This window comes from Symsagittifera roscoffensis, chromosome 2 (genome assembly GCF_963678635.1).
Source record: "Symsagittifera roscoffensis chromosome 2, txSymRosc1.1, whole genome shotgun sequence".
Lineage (NCBI taxonomy): Eukaryota > Metazoa > Xenacoelomorpha > Acoela > Convolutidae > Symsagittifera > Symsagittifera roscoffensis.
Genome location: NC_087063.1, coordinates 29,130,398 through 29,152,620, shown reverse-complemented (window position 1 = coordinate 29,152,620; position 22,223 = coordinate 29,130,398). Strand labels below are relative to the sequence as shown.

Sequence of the window (22,223 nt, the reverse complement as noted above, 5' to 3'; positions counted from 1 at the left end):
ACCAAAAGGTAACACTTTTATCAACCCTGTTATCATTCTAGCAAAAGGTGAATCATTAAAAATAGTTTTTGACGCTAGATACCTCAATTCACTAATTGATGAATCGAAATGCAATTGACCTATTGAACCAATACAAGTTATCTTAACAAAGATAAATGGAAAATACTTTACAACCGCAGATATGAAAAGTGCATACAATCAAATGCCACTAGATGAACAATCACGACGTTTAACACAATTTGTTATTGGAAATCAACAATATGAAATTAATTGCTTATTCTATGGAATATCCATAGGACCAGCAGCATTTTCAGCTTTTATGAGTAAAATTTTTAGACCACTAATACTCAAGAAAAACGCAATCACCTATTTAGATGATGTTTTTATGCAATCACAAACCAAAGAAGAAATTTTTACAGTTTTAGAACACTATCATAAAATACTTAAGAACGAAAATCTGAAGGCCGCTCCCGATAAATCACACTTCGTACTAACAAGAGTTAAATTTTTAGGACATAACATTGAACGAAACACAATCACTCCATTAAAATCACGCATTGATGCTATTCAAAAATTTCAGCCACCAACAAACAAAAAGAAAATCCAAGAATTCCTTGGAATGTTAAATTTCTTTAGCAAGTACGTTTATAAAATGCAATTATACTTAAGACCGTTCTATAATATCCTCAGACAACAAAATAATTTTGAATGGACCACTGAACATCAAACACGATTTGAAGAAGTTAAAAAACTTTTAACTGAACAAATTTCAAACACAATTCCAGATCCAAATCAACCATTCTAAGCAATGTGCGATGCTTCAAATTTTGGCATCGGCGCAGCATTACTACAATCACATAATGGTACAAATAAAATAAAACTTACATTAGCTAATTCCCGATTATTCACTCAAGCAGAGCTACGACTCTCAACTCTAATGAGAGAATGTACAACTATAATTTATACACTTACAGAATAAGAATTTCTGATACTTCGATCAAAACATCCAACAGTTCTGTTCACAGATCATAAACCAATCATTTTTCTCTTTACACAAAAGTCAAATCCAAATCATAGAGTTTATAGATTTCAATTATTTCTAATGAAATTTCCAAACTTACATATAGTTTGGACAGCAGGAAAAAATCTTGCATTACCAGATACCTTAAGTCGAAATACACCACCTGAATTACTCACACGAAAAACTACAGTTGAAATACCAAAAAATATAAAATTTTACCTTGCAAAAGACGAAACATCACCCCGACTAGAATGCAAATATGCAGTAAAAACTGATATTGATCAATCACAAATAAATAACCTACAACATTTTTCACTTTACTTAGATTGCCAAAATAATCACTACGAAGTTGATCTACTAGGAACATCAACTTTCAATCCAATTCCATACTCACAATGGATAAAAAATAACACCCAACAAAAAAGAATAAAACACCACTCGCATAAAAAAGACTTTGTTCCATTAATTGAAAAAGAAAATTTAACTGATAAAATAAATTTATCAGGACCACAAACAAATGATTCAAAATACACAATAAACCAAGTTTTTGACCTCCATGACCCACTTGACACAATTCCCCTATCAAAACTAGAAATTGACAATATTTTTCTCCCTCCAACAGATAAAATTACACTTGAACTCTTAAAACAATATCAAAATCTCGACCCAGTAATTAGACAATTAAAATCATGGCACAAATACAAAACTAAGCCCGTAAAAGCAGATACCACAATTTTGGGAAATAAAACACTCCTCCGATATTTCCGAAAATTTAATAACCCAGCAATTAATGAAAATACAGATCTTCTAGAATATCAATTAAATGATTCTACAGTTCCCTGTTTTCCTTTAAGTATGATAATAATAGTTTTTAACATCTCACATACACAAAATACTAAACGACACTCCGGATCAGAGAAAACATACTCAAACTTTACACAAAATTTTTATTTCCCAAAAATTTCAGACCTCAAAATACAAATGATGACACTGCCCTTTCAGAACAATCAGACTACGTTTGGGACCCTGAATGGTCTCATCCTACATTTATAAATATCCCACAAGCTATCTCAAGTAAAGCAATAAGTACAATATCTTATCACAGAGATTATGTAAAAGTAATACCATTAACCATTGATGCAACACCATTAAACTACAATACATTTTTACCTGATACGGGAAATAACAGTTTAAATTTGACCGTCATACACAATGAAAACCTTAATGGAACTAGAAATCTTACACAACAAGATATTCAAACACCATCACACTTCATAAATGAAGAAATCGTCCAAACAACAACAACTACACAACAAAGTATTTCACCAATACACCCAAATTTGACAACACCAAGAAATACAAATACTTCACTGGCACAAGTAACCTTACAATCAACCGTTAAATCTTTGGTTGCTCCAAAATATTCACATATGGATTATCAAACGTATAGACCAATGACAATACCGTCAAAAACACGAAAATCATTCACAAGAAACATTCCGAAAGAAATAAACAACACCAAAGAGTTTTATGTAATGAAATTCGCAGATTACCAAATGAAACTATCAAACAATTAGCAGTACGTATCGAAACACTAGTTCGAAAAGCATATTCACTTAATACACATGACTATAGAAGCACAAAAATGACAGAAATTTTAATGATGACCTTAACACCTCAATTAAGGAAAATAGCAATAAAAAAGAGAGCATCTCATCCTTCCTCAATTCGAGAACCAGATTTAGATTTTCGAAAACTAGTAGATAAATTAAAGCAAGCGGAAATCACAATGAAACTCGAAGAAACTAGAGTAATAACTAGAAACTAAATAATAGATCAAACTATCACAGATCAAATGATAATTATCAAAACAGATCACGGAACAATTCACAAAATCGAAATTCAAGTTACAATAATCGATATAGAAATTATTCCCAGTCACCACATAGGAATAATAACCATTATCATAATTCTAAACATCGATACAGAAGTAGTACACCAAAACATCAAAGACATATTAATCAAGTACAGACAAATGAAGAAACAACATCAGACCCCCCAGGTATTGATGACACAGGAAGTAACGAACTACAACTAAATCATATAAACTGTGGATCATCAGATACAGAAAGTGATACAGAAAATACCATCACTGTAAATATGATAACAGTCGAAAACAACTATGAACCTAAAATATATGAACAACCTTTTACATCACATATATATGAAAATCAATTGGAACTTCTTCACAATTATTATATTGGACCCCCCGATACTACACAAACTGCACAAGAAGTAAACGAAATTAACACGGTAATTAAACCCGATGAAAAAGGTAAAACACAATGCTCAAATACAAATCATATTTATCAAAATATACAGAAAGAACAACCCAGAGAAAAGATTTGGACAATACCATTTCTCTTAGAAAGTCCAAGAAACAAAGAATTTCAACCACCAAATCTTGAAATTGATTTTTTAATTGATTCAGGAGCAGAATCAAACATAATTAATATTCCCACATGGAATGAAATCAAAACATTACATCCAAAATTAACGCCACTTGCAACCTCTAGTAAACTAGCAACAGCACAAGGATCAACTTTAGTAAATTATGGAAAAATTCAATTATTCCTTCTCCCCACGAGAACAATGGAGCAAAACAAAATCCTAAACAAACCATTTAAACAAATATTTCATATTACTGATATTAAGCACAATATCATTGGCATACTATTTATATCTAATTATATACCAACAGTCAACATCTTAAATAGTAAAATACTAATCAAAGTTAAGTACACAAAAACAAAAAAATACAGCTCTAACATTTTTTCAAAGGTTAAACAAAGAACCACCATTCTTATTAAAATTTTATCCAATTTATAATCAACAACGGAACCACCTGAAACCATTATCAGGAAATATATATAATTTTTCAATAAAACAAGTTCACCAGTATGATAAAAGTCAAAATAAACAACAAATTTTTATGTCAGACTTTGAATTTAAACCTATTCACAAATTTTTCAAAATCACGATCTCATCTATTAAATATTTGAAAAACACGAATTCCGACATCATTTCGTTACACGTGTATAACAATACACCGTATCAAGTAACATTAGGATATTGTGAAACAAACGCTACAATCTCACCCATACATGAAGTAGCCTACCGCGTAAATAATATACTCCAATTATTTGATATTTGCCAATCCACAATTCTTGACGAAGAATTATCCATAAATAACATAGTAAGTAATGAAAAGAGAAACACAGATTACTTCACAAAAACAACATATTTTAAACCAACATTCAATATAACAAATTACACAAAAGAACAACAAAATTTTTTAACAATGCTTAATTTTGAGCACTCACAAATTACACAAATCGAATTTGATAAATTAGCTAAACAACTGTTAAAATATTCAACAATCACGCAACATCAAAATTTGACGTTGGAAAATTCAGTTCATCACTACATACCCCATTAAAACCTGACGCAGTTTTCGAAAAACAAAGAGCTAGTAAAGTACCAGTTCATTTACACGACAAAGTAAATAGATTACTTGATATTTTAGAACAATACAAAATTATCTCACCAGTAAATAAAGAAGAACAACCAAAAGATAACACTTTTATCAACCCTGTTATCATTCTAGCAAAAGGTGAATCATTAAAAATAGTTTTTGACGCTAGATACCTCAACTCACTAATTGATGAATCGAAATGCAATTGGCCTATTGAACCAACACAAGTTATCTTAACAAAGATAAATGGAAAATACTTTACAACCGCAGATATGAAAAGTGCATACAATCAAATGCCACTAGATGAACAATCACGACGTTTTACACAATTTGTTATTGGAAATCAACAATATGAATTTAATCGCTCATTCTATGGAATATCCATAGGACCAGCAGCATTTTCGGCTTTTATGAGTAAAATTTTTAGACCACTAATACTCAAGAAAAACGCAATCACCTATTTAGATGATGTTTTTATGCAATCACAAACCAAAGAAGAAAATTTTACAGTTTTAGAACACTATCAAAAAATACTTAAGAACGAAAATCTGAAGGCCGCTCCCGATAAATCACACTTCGTACTAACAAGAGTTAAATTTTTAGGACATAACATTGAACGAAACACAATCACTCCATTAAAATCACGCATTGATGCTATTCAAAAATTTCAGCCACCAACAAACAAAAAGAAAATCCAAGAATTCCTTGGAATGTTAAATTTCTTTAGCAAGTGTGTTTATAAAATGCAATTATACTTAAGACCGTTCTATAATATCCTCAGACAACAAAATAATTTTGAATGGACCACTGAACATCAAACACGATTTGAAGAAGTTAAAAAACTTTTAACTGAACAAATTTCAAACACAATTCCAGATCCAAATCAACCATTCTAAGCAATGTGCGATGCTTCAAATTTTGGCATCGGCGCAGCATTACTACAATCACATAGTGGTACAAATAAAATAAAACTTACATTAGCTAATTCCCGATTATTCACTCAAGCAGAGCTACGACTCTCAACTCTAATGAGAGAATGTACAACTATTATTTATACACTTACAGAATAAGAATTTCTGATACTTGGATCAAAACATCCAACAGTTCTGTTCACAGATCATAAACCAATCATTTTTCTCTTTACACAAAAGTCAAATCCAAATCATAGAGTTTATAGATTTCAATTATTTCTAATGAAATTTCCAAACTTACATATAGTTTGGACAGCAGGAAAAAATCTTGCATTACCAGATACCTTAAGTCGAAATACACCACCTGAATTACTCACACGAAAAACTACAGTTGAAATACCAAAAAATATAAAATTTTACCTTGCAAAAGACGAAACATCACCCCGACTAGAATGCAAATATGCAGTAAAAACTGATATTGATCAATCACAAATAAATAACCTACAACATTTTTCACTTTACTTAGATTGCCAAAATAATCACTACGAAGTTGATCTACTAGGAACATCAACTTTCAATCCAATTCCATACTCACAATGGATAAAAAATAACACCCAACAAAAAAGAATAAAACACCACTCGCATAAAAAAGACTTTGTTCCAATAATTGAAAAAGAAAATTTAACTGATAAAATAAATTTATCAGGACCACAAACAAATGATTCAAAATAAACAATAAACCAAGTTTTTGACCTCCATGACCCACTTGACACAATTCCCCTATCAAAACTAGAAATTGACAATATTTTTCTCCCTCCAACAGATAAAATTACACTTGAACTCTTAAAACAATATCAAAATCTCGACCCAGTAATTAGACAATTAAAATCATGGCACAAATACAAAACTAAGCCCGTAAAAGCAGATACCACAATTTTGGGAAATAAAACACTCCTCCGATATTTCCGAAAATTTAATAACACAGCAATTAATGAAAATACAGATCTTCTAGAATATCAATTAAATGATTCTACAGTTCCCTGTCTTCCTTTAAGTATGATAACAATAGCTTTTAACATCTCACATACACAAAATACTAAAGGACACTCCGGATCAGAGAAAACATACTCAAACTTTACACAAAATTTTTATTTCCCAAATGCACCAATTTGGAGAAAAGTATTATGCAATGATTGTATAATATGTCAATTGAACAAACCTTATCCAAATCAAAAACAAATAGCACAAAAACAAGATTTTAAAGGACAAAGTTTATATTTTAACCACCGTATTTCATTGGATACAATTTCACCATCATCTGAAGGAAACTCCTACATTATGGTAATTGTTGACGCATTTACACATTATGTAGCACTTAACCCAGTACCACATTGTAACGCTTATTACGCTTACACAACACTCTATGAACACTGGATAGCTAAATTTGGATTAACCGAAATCTCAGTTACAGACAACGGTACAGAATTCACAAATAATGAAATACGTACCTTGGACAAACGGTTTAGTCGAAGGTATGAACCGTTCACTACAAGAATATCTCAGATGTATCATAAATGGAAATGATACAAAATACACAGAATGGTCAGCAGATGTAAAATTATTTCCTTTAGCATATAATTCACAAATCACGACAACTCTAGGAATGTCACCATACGAAATGGTTTTTAATCAAAAGCCGGGTAAACCAATTATGTTTACAGCAAGTTCTCATAAAAATGCACAAGGTTATTGCCAACCAAATAAAGACTCAGTTTGTTATAACTTACCTTTACACACGCATGATGAAGATCATTTTCATCACCCACAAATCCTTAAATTAGCCTCCGGCACACACACCGAATGGATTTTAAATAGAGATAAAAAACACAATGAAATTTACCAAAAAGTAACAAAAAAATTGTTACAAAGGCAAAACATTAACGAACAAATTAATTCACGCTTTATACCAGCCACAGATTTAAAAATTGGAACATTTGTCTTAATACCTAACTTTAATACACAAAAAGGAATTTCTAAAAACTTACAACCCCTTCGTAAAGGACCATACCAAATAATTGCCAAACCCACTGACGTAACGTATAAACTCACCGATTCAAACCAAAAAGAAACAATCTATTGTCTTACTACCCAAAATAGTACGCACTACGCAAATTAACTCAATTATATTCTTTCACAGGTTTAAAAGTTATTCAAAATCATCCACATACGGAAAAAGAAATAAATGAACAACACAACATTCATTATAAAAAACAAAATACAAAACCAACTACAACTCAAAACAATACAAAAAAGCCAGATCAAAAAATACCTCAAAAAGAAAGCAAAAATAGGAAAATGATAGAAAATTTCTACCGCAAAAACAAGTAGAGAAATCAGAACATAGAGAATCATCACGACTTAGAAATCAACCACGTAAAAACTACAAAACATTCATCCCACAATGTAAATTATTAAAGAAAGTTGAATTTCAAAAACAACTTTAATTTTACAATTAATAATCCTTGCACCTCTGAATCATATTGAACTTTCATGCTTAGATTCAGCCAATAGGGTTCATTCAATCCGTCACCTTCTATAACTATAACACCAACCTATTAGACGAAAGATAATAAATTCCAGGCATATCTATAACTATAACTTTACAACCTCTAGGTCAAAAATAAGCAAACCACTCAAACTTGACAACTAAAATAAATACCACCATAATATCATAACCCTCCCTTATCTAATAATGCAAAGATCAACAGTATTTTCCCAACTTGGACCTCAAAAACCCTCCAACCAAAAATGGTAAATTAGCCTAAAGTAAAAATACGACCGTATTCATTTGGCCTAAAGTACAAAATCTCAAAAAAACCCCAGATCACCTGACAAATAAAAACAAAGCAAAGAGGACCTCCCGAACACTATAAAATTAGCCCCCAACAGCTTTTCACAAAACTCAACCCACTTGTCAAAAAATCAATAAATAACTCGACCACACTTGAATATCGCCCCAAACAACAAAAAATATTCTTAAATGCTCTTCTCTCGATCAGTCAATATCTTTAAAAATACAATTTTCAACATTTTCATAATTTTTTTCATAATACTTAAACTTTTATTCATAATTCTATTAAGGTATCAACATAAAAGGTATCAATTAAAGCTTTTAAAATAATATTAATCATTTTTGCAACATTTTTTAAATTTTCTACTCCCTATTTGAAATATATCTCCAACTTTCCCAAATCATTGACCATATTCACAGGTACGATAACCCAAAGTTTATTTAAATGATACGAACAATTTTTAGTAGAACAGATATTTTTTTACTATTTGTAAATTTTATAACATTTTTATCATCCCTAGTATTGACAATGTGCAAATGTATAAAAAGGCAATAATCACATTCGCTTCAGCAACAATCCTTTTATTTCTTTTCCTCGAAGAATACTACAATAAACATAAATTTTTTCAATAGAAGAAACCAATCAGAATACTTTGAAAAATTGCTAACCAACAATCACAAAATCAGTCTTCACCGACATCATCCCAAGAAAACCCGACAATACCTACAACTACCCAAAACCCCCAAACATCCACACGAATTTCTTTCCAAGATAACCCATACACTTTTGAAGAACGACACTCTCGCTTATCCGAACCATTAGAACCAGTTCCGCGACAGGCACCCCTAAGTGAGCCAACATATAACTTATACCCAATATTACCACAAGAATTAAATAGAATAAGAAACATTAGTCAAAATCAAAACACAGTTGAAATAATTGGACAAATTATACATCCACGACGAAATTGAAATTTTCAAACCCCCCGAGTTCATTTTGATATACCCCAATCACAAACACCAATTACTCCAGAAAACCCAAATAAAACATTACCAGAAACTCCCCACTCCTTTCACAACGTAGCACCTCAAGTATACCCTCAGATTACTTAGGTTCAACACCAACATCTGAACAAATACGTGACAATTCCTTTAACCCCCCAATCTCACATCACGACTACCATATTGGACAATGCACTCATTTACACAAGGTGAACCAAACTTAATAAACGACCCAATAGATATTTCTACGGATACCACAACATCATCATCACTACCAGAAACATTATCACTACCATCAACACCATCAATAAGCCAGTTTTCACCGACGCCTTTCCCTCTAAATTTTCCAAATAACCTCGACGCTAGATATCGAGAACAATCATCAACAAATATCCCTTTAAGATTAGATTGGAATACATTCACAGCACCCCCACCATTATTTAGACAACATCAAGAAAGTAACCGACTCCACAATTGGGCACTCAAGAGATTACAATATAGACAAGATATCCACGAAGACATTCGTGAACATAACATCCAAATACTCCAACAAAATTAAAATTCGAAATCACGATTAAACTTAATAACATTGTTCAACATCCTTACCCATTAAACCCACCCAATATATCAGCTCAACCGCTACCACCACCATTTATAACAACTGAAGTAATATATAAGTACGACAGATATACCAAAAACACAATTGGTTACATCACATTTTATAACCCATACTCAGGATTATCATACACATGTATATTCTAAAAATATTAACATTTCAACTAATCTTTTTTCTAATATTTTCCGATCAGAACACAAATCCTTCTCCTCGCACAGGACCCCAGGACTTATTAGTAACACACTACGATTGTGAAGAAAACGAACAAAAAACACTACACAAATATGCAATAAATCAAGTGTCACAATGCGAAACAGAACTACAAGCTATAGAAACTACAAATGTAATAGCGACACTGTATTCAAAAGCCCGAGCAACAACAGTCGCAGGATATAAATTTACAGCAACATTTTCCGAAAAGAAAGTACATTGTTCACAAGTTTCAAACGGAAATAAAAACCGACTTGATCACGAATCATTCTACCAAAGTAATATAGAACGACTTCTACATCTATATCCCGATGATTGTAAAAACGAAATACTCAGACTAAACATCACAAGAAATAAAAACACGGACAGAAAAATAGTATGCTTTCAAGTCTTTGCCGATTCTGTACATCAAGCAGAACTTGAAAGATATCAAGGACATATAAAACTAGATGAAAAATACCCATACAACGGCGCACACGGAAGATTAACTTATGACATACACGATAAACGCTGGATACCACACATTGGAATAAATAATACCTCAAACTGCAAAGCAGACACAAAAAATAAAGGATTTCAAGAAATAATGTTTTTCGATTGGAAAATACAACTCGAAAAAGTACAACTCACACGAGATTTCTCCGACAACACAATGATCTATCAAGGAATTAGATTACCTTGCAAAACCGATCAAGGTTATTGTGATCCTACAACACGGACACAAGCAACAATTGTTTGGTTTCCCGAAGATACATGCACAACGTTTCAAGTAGCGAAAATACACGCTCGAATGATAAAATTTCACGAAAAAAATTTTATAGAATCAATTCCATACGAACAAGTCAATCCATCCCGAAAACAAAGTACTGATTTTAGAAATATCCATAATATAGAAAATAAATTAAGACGTTTCCAAAAATATCAAGAAACAGAAATTGCATGCAAATACAGAAACCCACTTTACAAAACACAATATTCTGAAATACTAGTTGAATACGAAAAAGGTTTCGACATGACCACTGGAAAAATAAAATTTGATGACCCTTATGCCACAGGTCACCCTCTAAACGAAGGAGCATCATATATACCAGTTAATTTTCAAAAAAGCACAGGTCAACCTGGTGGAAAACTAAAGCCACATGACAGTAGAAGTACACGTTTACAAGAACTATCACTAATGAATAACACTTATTTTGGCAATATCCACTATGATATTCACTTAGATATGAAGTTAGACTACACAATTAGTCGATTTTTTTAAGAAATGTCACTCTCCGAATTAGAAACACTTCACCAACTATGCGAATTAGAACGGACACAAATCCTACAATCACCCGCACTAGCAGTTTTAAAAATACCCTTACGCAGGATACTTGTTCTCTGAAAATAGATCAAGTTTTCTTGACTACGAAGGAAATATTTTATGGTTTTATACTTGTACCAAAAAAGTATCACCACTATACGTTTTTGAAGATAAACGCTGCTATAAAAGAATCCCTATACTCTATAAAAATAAAGTACATTTTGTTGACACACTTTCAAGACGAACATATTTTTGGGATACCGCAGTACCATGTGATTCAGAAAATCGCCACAATGTAGTAAAATTGAATCTTGATGAAGATAAATATTATCCCCTTACTCCATACCCTACGTTAATGCAATCACTCAAAAAATTTTCACCCGAAAGCATCAGAGCTATTGCTCGTAATCCAAATATTGATTTACAATCAATTGGAATATATTCTAAATCAGATATCCAACACCACATTAGAACACAACAATTCCAAGAATTATTAACACAAATGGACACTATACAAAGACAATCAATTGATCAAAATTTACGAAAACTTGCCGAAACCGCAGGATTTGCAGAGATTTATACACAAGATTATAGCGGATATTTAAAAGACATTAAAGACTATATATATCTAAACGGTGAAAAATACAGACCAAAAGATATTTCACCTACAAATATTTTCAGCTTTGTTACCCTAAAAAAACGAAAATCTAGATTTTCTAGGATGGCCCTATTACATCTTAGAAAAATTAACTATCCTATACGCAATGTTTAACTTTGTAGGATTTCTTTTTTCACTTTTAAAAGGAATCTATAACACATGCGCTATACACACACAAGTAAATAGACAAGCAAGTGTAGCACGCATACTGTTTGCAGGATTTTTTGGAATTTTTTCATCATCAATAAACAAAATTCTTCTAGATGCACAAATAAAAGAATATAACACAAAAATAGCGACAAGACAGAACACGCACGACGAAGAACATAATAATATAGAAGTAACACCTACCGCACCACAGTTGCCAGCCCTACCACATAACCATCCATTATCTTTAGTCCCACGTAATTTCCGAAACCTAGCAATAACAAATAACCCAAATTTTAGAGCAAATATATCACAAAGTCCCATACAGCATATAATGACACACCATCCACTAGATGAAAATACCTATGAACAAATTATAGAACAACCCCATACCACCGCTTTTCAGTCTCAGAATAATCCTTTTTTTAGCCCACGATGAGCCGACAACTTGGATCCCTACACCGCTCAAATTCCCACCCAGCCAACCTCCAAACTCCAATCCCAATAATCCCACTTTTTGCTTTCCCACCATCCAATTTTCCAATTATTAATATATCATCAAGCACGAATTCGGATACTAACTCAGATATTTCAGTTTTATACTCTATCTCACAACTTAATAACCCTAATATAGAAACCCCTGACGAATTTGCAGACTCCGAACCATCTCCATCAAATAATTTTCAAACCAACTCCTCAGTTTTTTCAAAACCCCCTTTTCAACCAATCCCACCAAATAGTTCACTCCCATCCGTTTCCATTCCTTCTTATGCTTCGCAAGTAACCCCAACCTACTCTCCACTTCATTCTGACCGATCATATAATAATTCTCCATATACCCCCCAAATTTCCCAGGAACTCGATAATTTTATTACCCTACAACAACAGTTAATACACCCTAACACCCTCACTATACATCAACTTTCATCCACAATAGAATCCTCAAACCCACCTACTCCTACACCCTCCTCAGCTTACACTGCATCATTAGCACAATCATCCACATCCACCGAAACATCAAATAGCACTAACCGAGCTTATCGCACTTTTAAAAGAAAATTCCCGAGCCATCCATTCCCCACCAAACCAGGAACAGCCTGCGAATATATTAATCACCCACAACACACCAACACGAAAGATTTTCTAGCAATCACCTTACCCTCATTTCCACAATATACATTAAATACACCTAACGACACTAATGACACACGTAGTTTTGTAGATGTTTTAATGCCCACACTTCATTGGACAGCATATTGTCATTTTACTAACCCCCTTTGCCTGCCACTATCTAGTACTCATGACGACATAGAAAAGAAAAAAAAATATGTTATATAGACTCACCGCAACACTAACACCTAGACAATTTACTTACGTAGGATATAATAAATTACTAAAAACATTCACTGCACCCCGAGCTAACGAATTTACAATAGTATATTACGACCATAATATCATCCGAACTAATCAAGACCAATTTTTAGATGAAGATCGCTTCGCTAACCCACAACTAACAGAAAAATTTTTCATCAAAACGTCATATGTATTCACACTTAATATTTTTGATAGAAAAAATGATCACATCATTTCCGAAGCACTAAACGATATTCAAGCTTACGAAAGTTTCAAAGACAAATTTCAGTTATTTTCACTAATTTTTCAATTCCTTGCACCACATGAACACGATTTGCACGGTTCACACGACATTATGTTACGCACTAAACAGACTCACACATATACATACTACCGCTTCATACAAAATCATTTTGATTTGCATACTCCATCAAGACAACCACACCATCGTTTTCAGTTTCTTAATTCGAAATACACATCACCATTTTTCCTTAATTTCATTTATTGCATCCAGGATACTAACCTCCACGGCATCCTCCGCAATTATGACCCAATAACTCAAATGTATATATTTTGTCCCATCACGAAGACCTTTAACGCCGAAGAATCCAGACCCTTCCTTCTCCCGCATGAATTTATCCAGCCTATAGAAATACCAATATTAGAATTCATTCACAATACTAAATATAATCACAAAATATATAACCTCATTCAAAACACACCTTACGAGTTTGCAGTAGGCACCGAAGAACTAAAAACCATTAAAACACTTCAATTGCTTTGGCCACTGCTCCAAACTAAAAACATCATTCGCAGACTAGCAAAATTACTAACAACATCAGATATGATACGCGACATCTTCCCCCACGGCTTTTTCCCAGACGATTAACAGGTAAGTATAATTTAAAGTACTCTTCACTAATAAATTTAAATTAGTACTAATCATTCTTTATTCATGTTTCATTTACATTTCTAGTCTTCATACCACCATCATCTGCAAAAACAGAAAAAAAACAAACTTGTTAAAATTCTCCTTAATTTCATTGCACAAAATAATATAAAAAAATTCATACCAAATGTAGTAAATTAAGTTATAAAATATTTTCCCATGAAGCAGTAAAATTAAATACGATGAAAATTTATAACTTTAAAATTTCCTCCAAACGCAGTAAAATTGAAATTCTATGTAATAAATTGATGAAATGAAAATGCAGTACTAACTTTTTGATATTTTCATTCAGTGGCACAGGAATTCTATTCAAACTCGCACAGCTCGCCCACGAAGAATTGTTTTAATAATGATTTTAAGTTTCAAGTTTTCACACTCAACAACTCTAACACACGATAACAAGTTTCAAGCTTTCCTTTAACCCGGTTGGAAAGGAATTATATACTAAACCAAACTAACCAACGCAGCTTACTTAACACCACAAATCATAAAATAACAGCATGACTAAGAAAAGAAAACCAACGGTACCCAAACCGGATTAACCCAGTTTAAAACTGGATAATTTATTCTTTTGAAGACTATTATAAAGTCTAAGAAAGAAATAAAAAACACAAAAAAGTCACAAGACAAACCCATACCAAAAACAATTTGATTTTTGAAAAAAGGAGACAACCAAAGTAACATAAGAAAGACCAACATAAACCCAACATAAAACGTTATCACAAAACAGGACCTCTCAAAGAAATAGCACGAAATCATACTCCCACTCCTGGCCTAACCCACCAGAGAGGACGTCCTGCGCATGCTCTATAGCCGGCCTAACCCACCGCGCTACATCCACGCTTTGTGACCACACTTCTATTTTTAATAAGAGGTACTCAAGGGTGAGTAACTCTTCAAAATAACCGAACTAAAACAAAATGCTTTTGTGAAAACAACTAACTAAATTCATGATTAAAAAACCGAACTAACATAATTTTATAAGATGTAAATCATACCTTGCAGTATATAGATCAACACACAAAAACAAAGACGAACATCCAAAGACAAAATGATCCCATCACACTCGAACAAAGAATGGCTAATCACAATCGATATGCCGTCCACAATCACAACTCAAAGGATTTAGAGTACGACTTGACTTCGCAGAAAAAGACTTCATATATGTATACCAATGACCACCTCGATGTTCAAGTATACGCGCAGATCCGAGTTACGAGGCATCCCTTCCACACACGATCTCCACGCCATTCCCAGACGAAGTTGAACACAAAACAAGTTCTCTACATAATACAGAAAAACCCGTCATAGCAAATCATTTTGAAATCAGATTGATTTCATTGGGAATCACAGTCGTTGTCACAAGACGACGCAACGATTGTATGTCCTTAACTCCAGCGTCCTGGAACTTCTTTAACAAGAGGAACCGGACAAGAATATGATGTTCGCCAAATACCAACGTCCATCATCCATCCTTTGAATTGCAGAAAGATAATTCTAAAAAACTCTGTAAAACCCGGATGGGTCGAACCTGATCTAAACTACATTTTATGATTGGATAATTTAGATATTTTACCAATGTAAAGTATTTAATATTAACCAATCATGATCCATCTAACTAACAACCCACTTATTTGTAAGTGCTGAAGTTACTTGTAATTTCAGCACCAGAGAGATTTGAATTTAACTTAGAAATTAGTTGGACTCTCCCGAGCACTTCAGCAGCCGCAATAAACCAGTATACCCTAGATCTATTGAGCCTAGCAGAGACTCGTTAAACACCCTGAGACTAGAAAGTATAAGAGTAAGATTAGGATCGGTATTAGACTAAGAAGTTGCACGAATCTATCCGGCCGAAAATAAGATAGCGTGACGAGCAGACGGTGTACCCTATCAGAAATTACTCTATGAGTTAACCACATCGGTTCTAACTCACTAGGGTCTTTATAGTAGTTTGGGAGAGCTCAGAAAATCAATTTGTTCAACCTAAAAAAAAGGTCGAAAAAATTATCTTTTTTTTTTAGAAATTTATAGATCCGAGCCTGCTCCCTTCCATAAGCGTCTTGCCTAAACTTTTCTTATACATAAAATTATGGCCCTCGGAATAGACAAGTTTTTGATTTTTCTGACCGCTTTTTAGATCTTTTTGTCTATTCTCGAGAACTACTCTTCCAAACCACTTGGCCTCTGTGTTTTTAATTTGATTCGCCATGTACCTTAATAGTGGGTAACTAGCCCCGTCGAAGCTTAAGCTTACTCCCATTCTACGCCAGATATCGAGTAAAATTGCTTGCACTTATTTCAACACAAAAAACTTTTTTTGAGACCCAAGAAGAAAAGACAGGGTTTAAAAAATTTTTGTTTAGTTTTTACCTCGTAGTTCTCTGCGAGGAGCATGAGTTCGGCATTGCTTCCTCTGTGTCCATGATCTATCAGGTAGTCCTCGCTCTTCGCCCTTAGGGGCTCAATGTCATACACATGAGAGAGAGCTGCTAACTGCTCCACGTTATCATCTGAAAAGTACACAAAAAGTATAGTCGTGAATCTATGCCGCAGAAATAGTGATAGCGATAGCACTACTTCGGCGGTTGCCCTGAAAGTGTTACTCCGATCCAGGTGCGGATCTAGGATTTTCTCGAGGGGAGGGAGAGTTTTAAAAAAAATTTCTAAAACTTGTCAACCTTTTTTTAAAATCGCCTGGTTTCATTTTGACTTGGAATTCTGTCGAATTTGGATAGTGCGCTAAGATTATCATTTTTTCTAAGCGAGCGCTTCATGGGGAATTTTTGTGAAAATCAATTATTTCTTTTTTTTCTACCTGTGATGGGAATGTTAGGCTGGTAAAGATGAGTCAGCAGTAACTTCATGTCGCCCGGATCCTCATCCAGTTCCAGTTCTAGCAGACCATCGGCAGTGTACGACAACTGCTGCCTCGACTCCTGCTCCTCTTCTTCGAGTCGATTGGTCACAGTTTCTTCCACTCGTCTCTGCAGTCCGTCTTCGTCTTTGCCTTTGTTGTCTTCCGACTCTGCAGGTGGACTGCACTTCTCTTTGAACACCGGACTCCAGATCGACAGAAAATCTGAACACATTTTAAGATTATGACCATGCCTCCACGAAGAGAAGGATAACTTTCAAACTGCGCGGCTGCTTACAAAAAGTCAGTTGCTGTACAAGTAGCACAGAAAGTTCCGTCCTCAAATAAAAAACATTGTATTTTTTTTTTTGCAAATGTAACGTTTTTATTCGTTTGGTGATGAGCGGATCTGAACAAAAACCCAGAAAGTAAATTCATTCGATATTGAGAGTAGAATACGTACATTTTACAATGGTTTTCATCAAAAAAGTCAATCGAAAAACAAAAAATTTAAAAAAGATTGTATTTTTCAAATTTTTTTCAGAATTTTTTTTTTCGTTTATGTTGTCAAGAAAGCGTTAAAAGAAGTAAAAACAACTATTCCTGGAGTAAACTTAGTCTTACGTCTTATTTGCGTGTTGTAGGCCTGCTCGCTCGCTGTATTCGCTCGGAGTTAGAGTTAGACCAAAAATCCACAGCTGAGATTTTTTGGCAATTTTTCAACGGGGTTCGAATCACGACTGCAAGTGCTTGTATATGATATATCACTCGACCTCTTCCGACGATTATTTGGGGTGCCTGATTTAACGTGGAAACCAAAAAAAGTAGAGAAAACTCATTTTTTTAGTGGTCGGATCAACTACTGTTGTGCCCCTGCTTAAGAAGCACATGCATTTTTGTTGGTTAAACTGCTGAGCTAAGAACTGTTGCCTCAAAGACACGACAAGCACCGTTCATGTAAGGCCTCCAAATACCAGAGAGAGGAATATTGTTGCCAATTTTCCATTGTGCCCCCAGGTCATTTGTTTGAGACAGACATAAGGTTAATCAACAATCCAATTCTTTTTCATTAAGTAGGAAATGCGTGTGTATGTAAAATTGCACACTGTATTTTCTGAGCAGGTGGTATTTACCTCCGGAATATACCAACTTTGAGCGGCACACAGCCTAGCACCAGATAGGTAAATTCACTAAATTGGTTGCTTGTGCTTGTGATAGCAGCAGTACCTTGTATCATATTCATTTTGTACCCACAACTTCGAAAAACTCTGAAATCAGATACAAAGTTTCCCCTTTTGATTTTGGAGGTTTGGGGAAAATGGTGCGTCTGCGAAAATAGGCATCTTGAAAGACTGCAGATACAAACGATAAAGAAGTCTAGCATTACCTTTGTGACAGTAGAGCTGTTTTTTGTCCCTGCATTCAATCACCATACTACACGTGCCATCATCCTCCTCGAAATCGAACTGCTTCTGCCCTCCCTCTTCGGTCGCCCTCTTGCTGTCAGAAGTGGTCACTGCCCGAGAAGTCTTTTCCCGCCCTGTTTTTCCTACGTCTTGAGTCTTCGTTTTCTCCCGTCCGTCCCCACCTGTCGTTCCTTTTTTGTCTTGACTGCCCCCACCTGTGGTTCCTTGTTTCTGCTGCATGTTTGGAGCCGTTTTTTGCTTTGATGTTTTGGTAGCCATGGCCGAACAGTGAATATGAGTAAATAAAAATACACGCGCTTTTAAATAATAAGCCAATAAATGCTTTAATAAAAATAGAGTGCAATTTTTGATCAAAATCGTTAAACGTATATCACGAACAGTTTTTGAACAGCATGCGCGGCAAAAAAACAGCTTTCAGATAAATACAAAAAGTAGATATTAGACGATTTATTAGATGATTTTATGTTTGAGTTAATTTGAGTTAAGACTCATATTACAACGCATTATTAAACGATGTTTTAACGTTGGCTAGATACTACCAGAGAGAAGAGGTCGATTTGTTCACAATTTAATACAAAAAAAAACATTTTGTTCGTTACTTTCAGCTACCCTGGTAATATGTGAATTTTTGACACCATATTTTCTAAGTACATAAAGAAAAAAATTGTTACAAAAGTTTGTCAGTATCGCGAAGTTTTATTTTTCGGAGAACCATTAATGAAGTATTGTCAAAAATGACCTTGTACTTAACAAAAAAGTGCTACTAGTTTAAAGTTTAACGAATAATTAGATCCAAGCGTAATTTTTTTTCGGTTATGTTAGTTTTAGGGTGCCTGAAATCAAAATGATAACAAGACTGCAGGTATCAGAGAAAAGGACTAAATACTTGCCGTTTAAAATCGATGAGTTTTTTTTCTTAAAAGTTAATACGGTATTAAAAAAATGCAGCAAGGTTGATTTTTTTTTTCATTTATATACCACACGCTATGTTAAGCACGTCATGGTGATATATTTTGAGTGTTGTAATCCCTCAAAAATTGTAAATTACTTGCCTCAATTCAATTTGGGAAATACACCACCTTATTTTGAGCGTTAATTATCCCAAGTTGGCCAAATTGGCACTTCTCTAACAATCATAAGTGTACAAAAAGAGTAAAAAACGCTGGCAAAGGTCAAAGTTGCTGGTATAAGGTCAAAGTTTGTCTGCAGAAAAAACCTGCCCGAGCAAAAAAAAAAATCAGTCGCGTTCTTCATTACGAGGCCAAACTGTGCACTGGATAGGAGCACAATTTTCTGTCTGTATGTTCCTGGATTCCAGAGACAAGTCTTTAAACATGTGAAAACTTTGTCGGAACGATCAAAGGAAAGTAAGGAACAAAAGAAGAGCAAAGGGAGCGTCCTTGTTACGAAATCCGCTTACGATGTACAAAATGCACAGTTTGGCATCGTAATGTTCGTAATTCGGAACAGTGAATTATATTCGTTGCAAAGTATGCACTTGTTAAAATCTCACCGCTTAATATTAAGAGGGTTCAATAGAAATGAAGAAAATGAACAACATTTATTTGCGGCTTGTGGCATGAAACATACCAACCGCACTCAGAAATAAGAGAATGAAACAACCCTATCTTTGCTCCCTACCTTTTTTCAGAGTTAAAATTCTTCGCCTCAGCATGGAATGAGAAAGTCTGAGAAGGCATATGAGTTTTTTTGGCAAAAATAATCGGATATCTCTAAACAGGTACCGCGACGGGATCAGCTTTAACAGATAATCGAGAGTAGTTTCATTCGTTATAAATTGAATCTAAGTTTTTGGGGTTTGACTGCAGCGTTACCCGTGACGAAGGTAGTTGAAGTCTACAAGCTCTGATCAGTTAATTGAGTTTTTTACATCACCCTTTGGTCTGGTTTGAACTATTTATAAATTGCTATTAGGGCATTCTCTGCTAACTAACTTCAGCTGTATCATTCAAAACATCATGCTACTCCTCTGCGGTAGATGACTCGAGATTTTTTGCCAACGCAATTTCCGACAAAACAATTTGTGTGTCATTAGAATCAAAACACAATCTTCAGGGTTCGCGTCTTACCATTTATAATAATAATCATAATATTGAATTAAACCCGCAAGGGGGGATTAGTTGCTCTTAGTCGTTGATAACAAAGTTTGTAAAATAAAAACCATGACTCGAGGATAAATCGAGTTTTTAAATGGTTGCAGTTTGTCAAACAATAACAGGTTCAGATTCTTTCTAAAGATTACAGGTTCTTGAAAAAGATCATAACCAGGCAAATTGTTTGATCTCGAAAAGATGTTTGACATTTCTGCGACACGGTAAAAGAAAACTTCACAAAGTTTGCTCCGTGTTATCATTAGCATTCTAAGAAACATCTTGTTTCCCGTTCGATTTGAATCAGGGCCCTTGTCGAATGTCCAAAAATCAAGAAAATTTGTGTGCATCAAATACGTTAACCTGGAAAGCGTTCATTGTTTGAATGAAAAACAACCGCGGAAAAATCATGCTGCAAGCTTTTGACGATTATGTGGAGCTGAATTTTTTTCACAGGCTCTGTAGCATAAGTGCTTCAGATGGTCATTTGACCTAACTATGGAAGACCGAAGTGCCATTGAAAAATTAGTTCTGTATGACTTTCAGTAGATCTTAAGTCTTCATACCAAATCTGGTCACTCTACCTCTACATGTTTTGAAGCAAATGAAAGACGCGGACGGCATAACGGGATATTTATACAACCGGGTCTAAAATAGAAGAAACGCAATCAAGGCAATTTGATTTGTTTGAAAAAGTTTTTTATGGGGCTATCTTACTCTGCTAACAACTATCGATCCTTTTTTAGTCCTTAAATATACGATGACTGGTCTGGACTGTTTTTTAACGTACGACTACTCTGGTTATTGATGGACAACAAATGGAGGCAATTTGTTGGACTCGTGGTTTATTTTTAGAGTTTCATCCTAACTTTGCAAGTTTAGTCGGAATCAAAACAACTTAATAAAAGCAAGGAGACTAAAACAGCATCTAACTTTAAGTGATGAACAAGTATTTGCTCATATAAAATCCGTCGGCGGGTTATGACTGATGTAGCTTCAGAGTAGGCGACATTTTAACCCTTGCAGGTTTTTTCTGAACAAAGTATGCGCATGTCGGTGGTTACCACTCCAACAAAATGTGGTAATTGTAATGGGGAAACTAATGTAGGAGTTTCCCCTCAATAAAAGTGGGAATTTGGTAAAGATCAAACTTTCCTACTCAGAGAAACAGTGTCTCTATTTTAGCGGAGACGGTGTCATTGGGTTGTCAAAATTTCCAAAATTTAGTTACCAAGTTTGGTAGCAGATACGGACCCCCTTTAAAGGTTTTTA

General features: G+C 34.1%; 1 protein-coding gene across 2 annotated transcripts in view; it reads right to left on the bottom strand.

Moving 5' to 3' along the window:
- Positions 1–19,260, bottom strand: part of LOC134840156 (uncharacterized) — a 30,713-nt gene extending 11,453 nt beyond the window's left edge. The window contains exons 1-3 of one of the 2 annotated variants that reach the window (XM_063855864.1): positions 18,801–19,260; positions 17,375–17,638; positions 16,930–17,069 (exon numbers count right to left, since the gene is read on the bottom strand). In XM_063855864.1, coding sequence (XP_063711934.1) covers positions 16,930–17,069; positions 17,375–17,638; positions 18,801–19,098 — 702 coding nt within the window. In that variant the 5' untranslated portion in view covers positions 19,099–19,260. The remainder of the gene's footprint in view (positions 1–16,929; positions 17,070–17,374; positions 17,639–18,800) is intronic. The other variant, XM_063855865.1, reaches the window with a different exon arrangement.
- Positions 19,261–22,223: the final 2,963 nt, after the last annotated feature.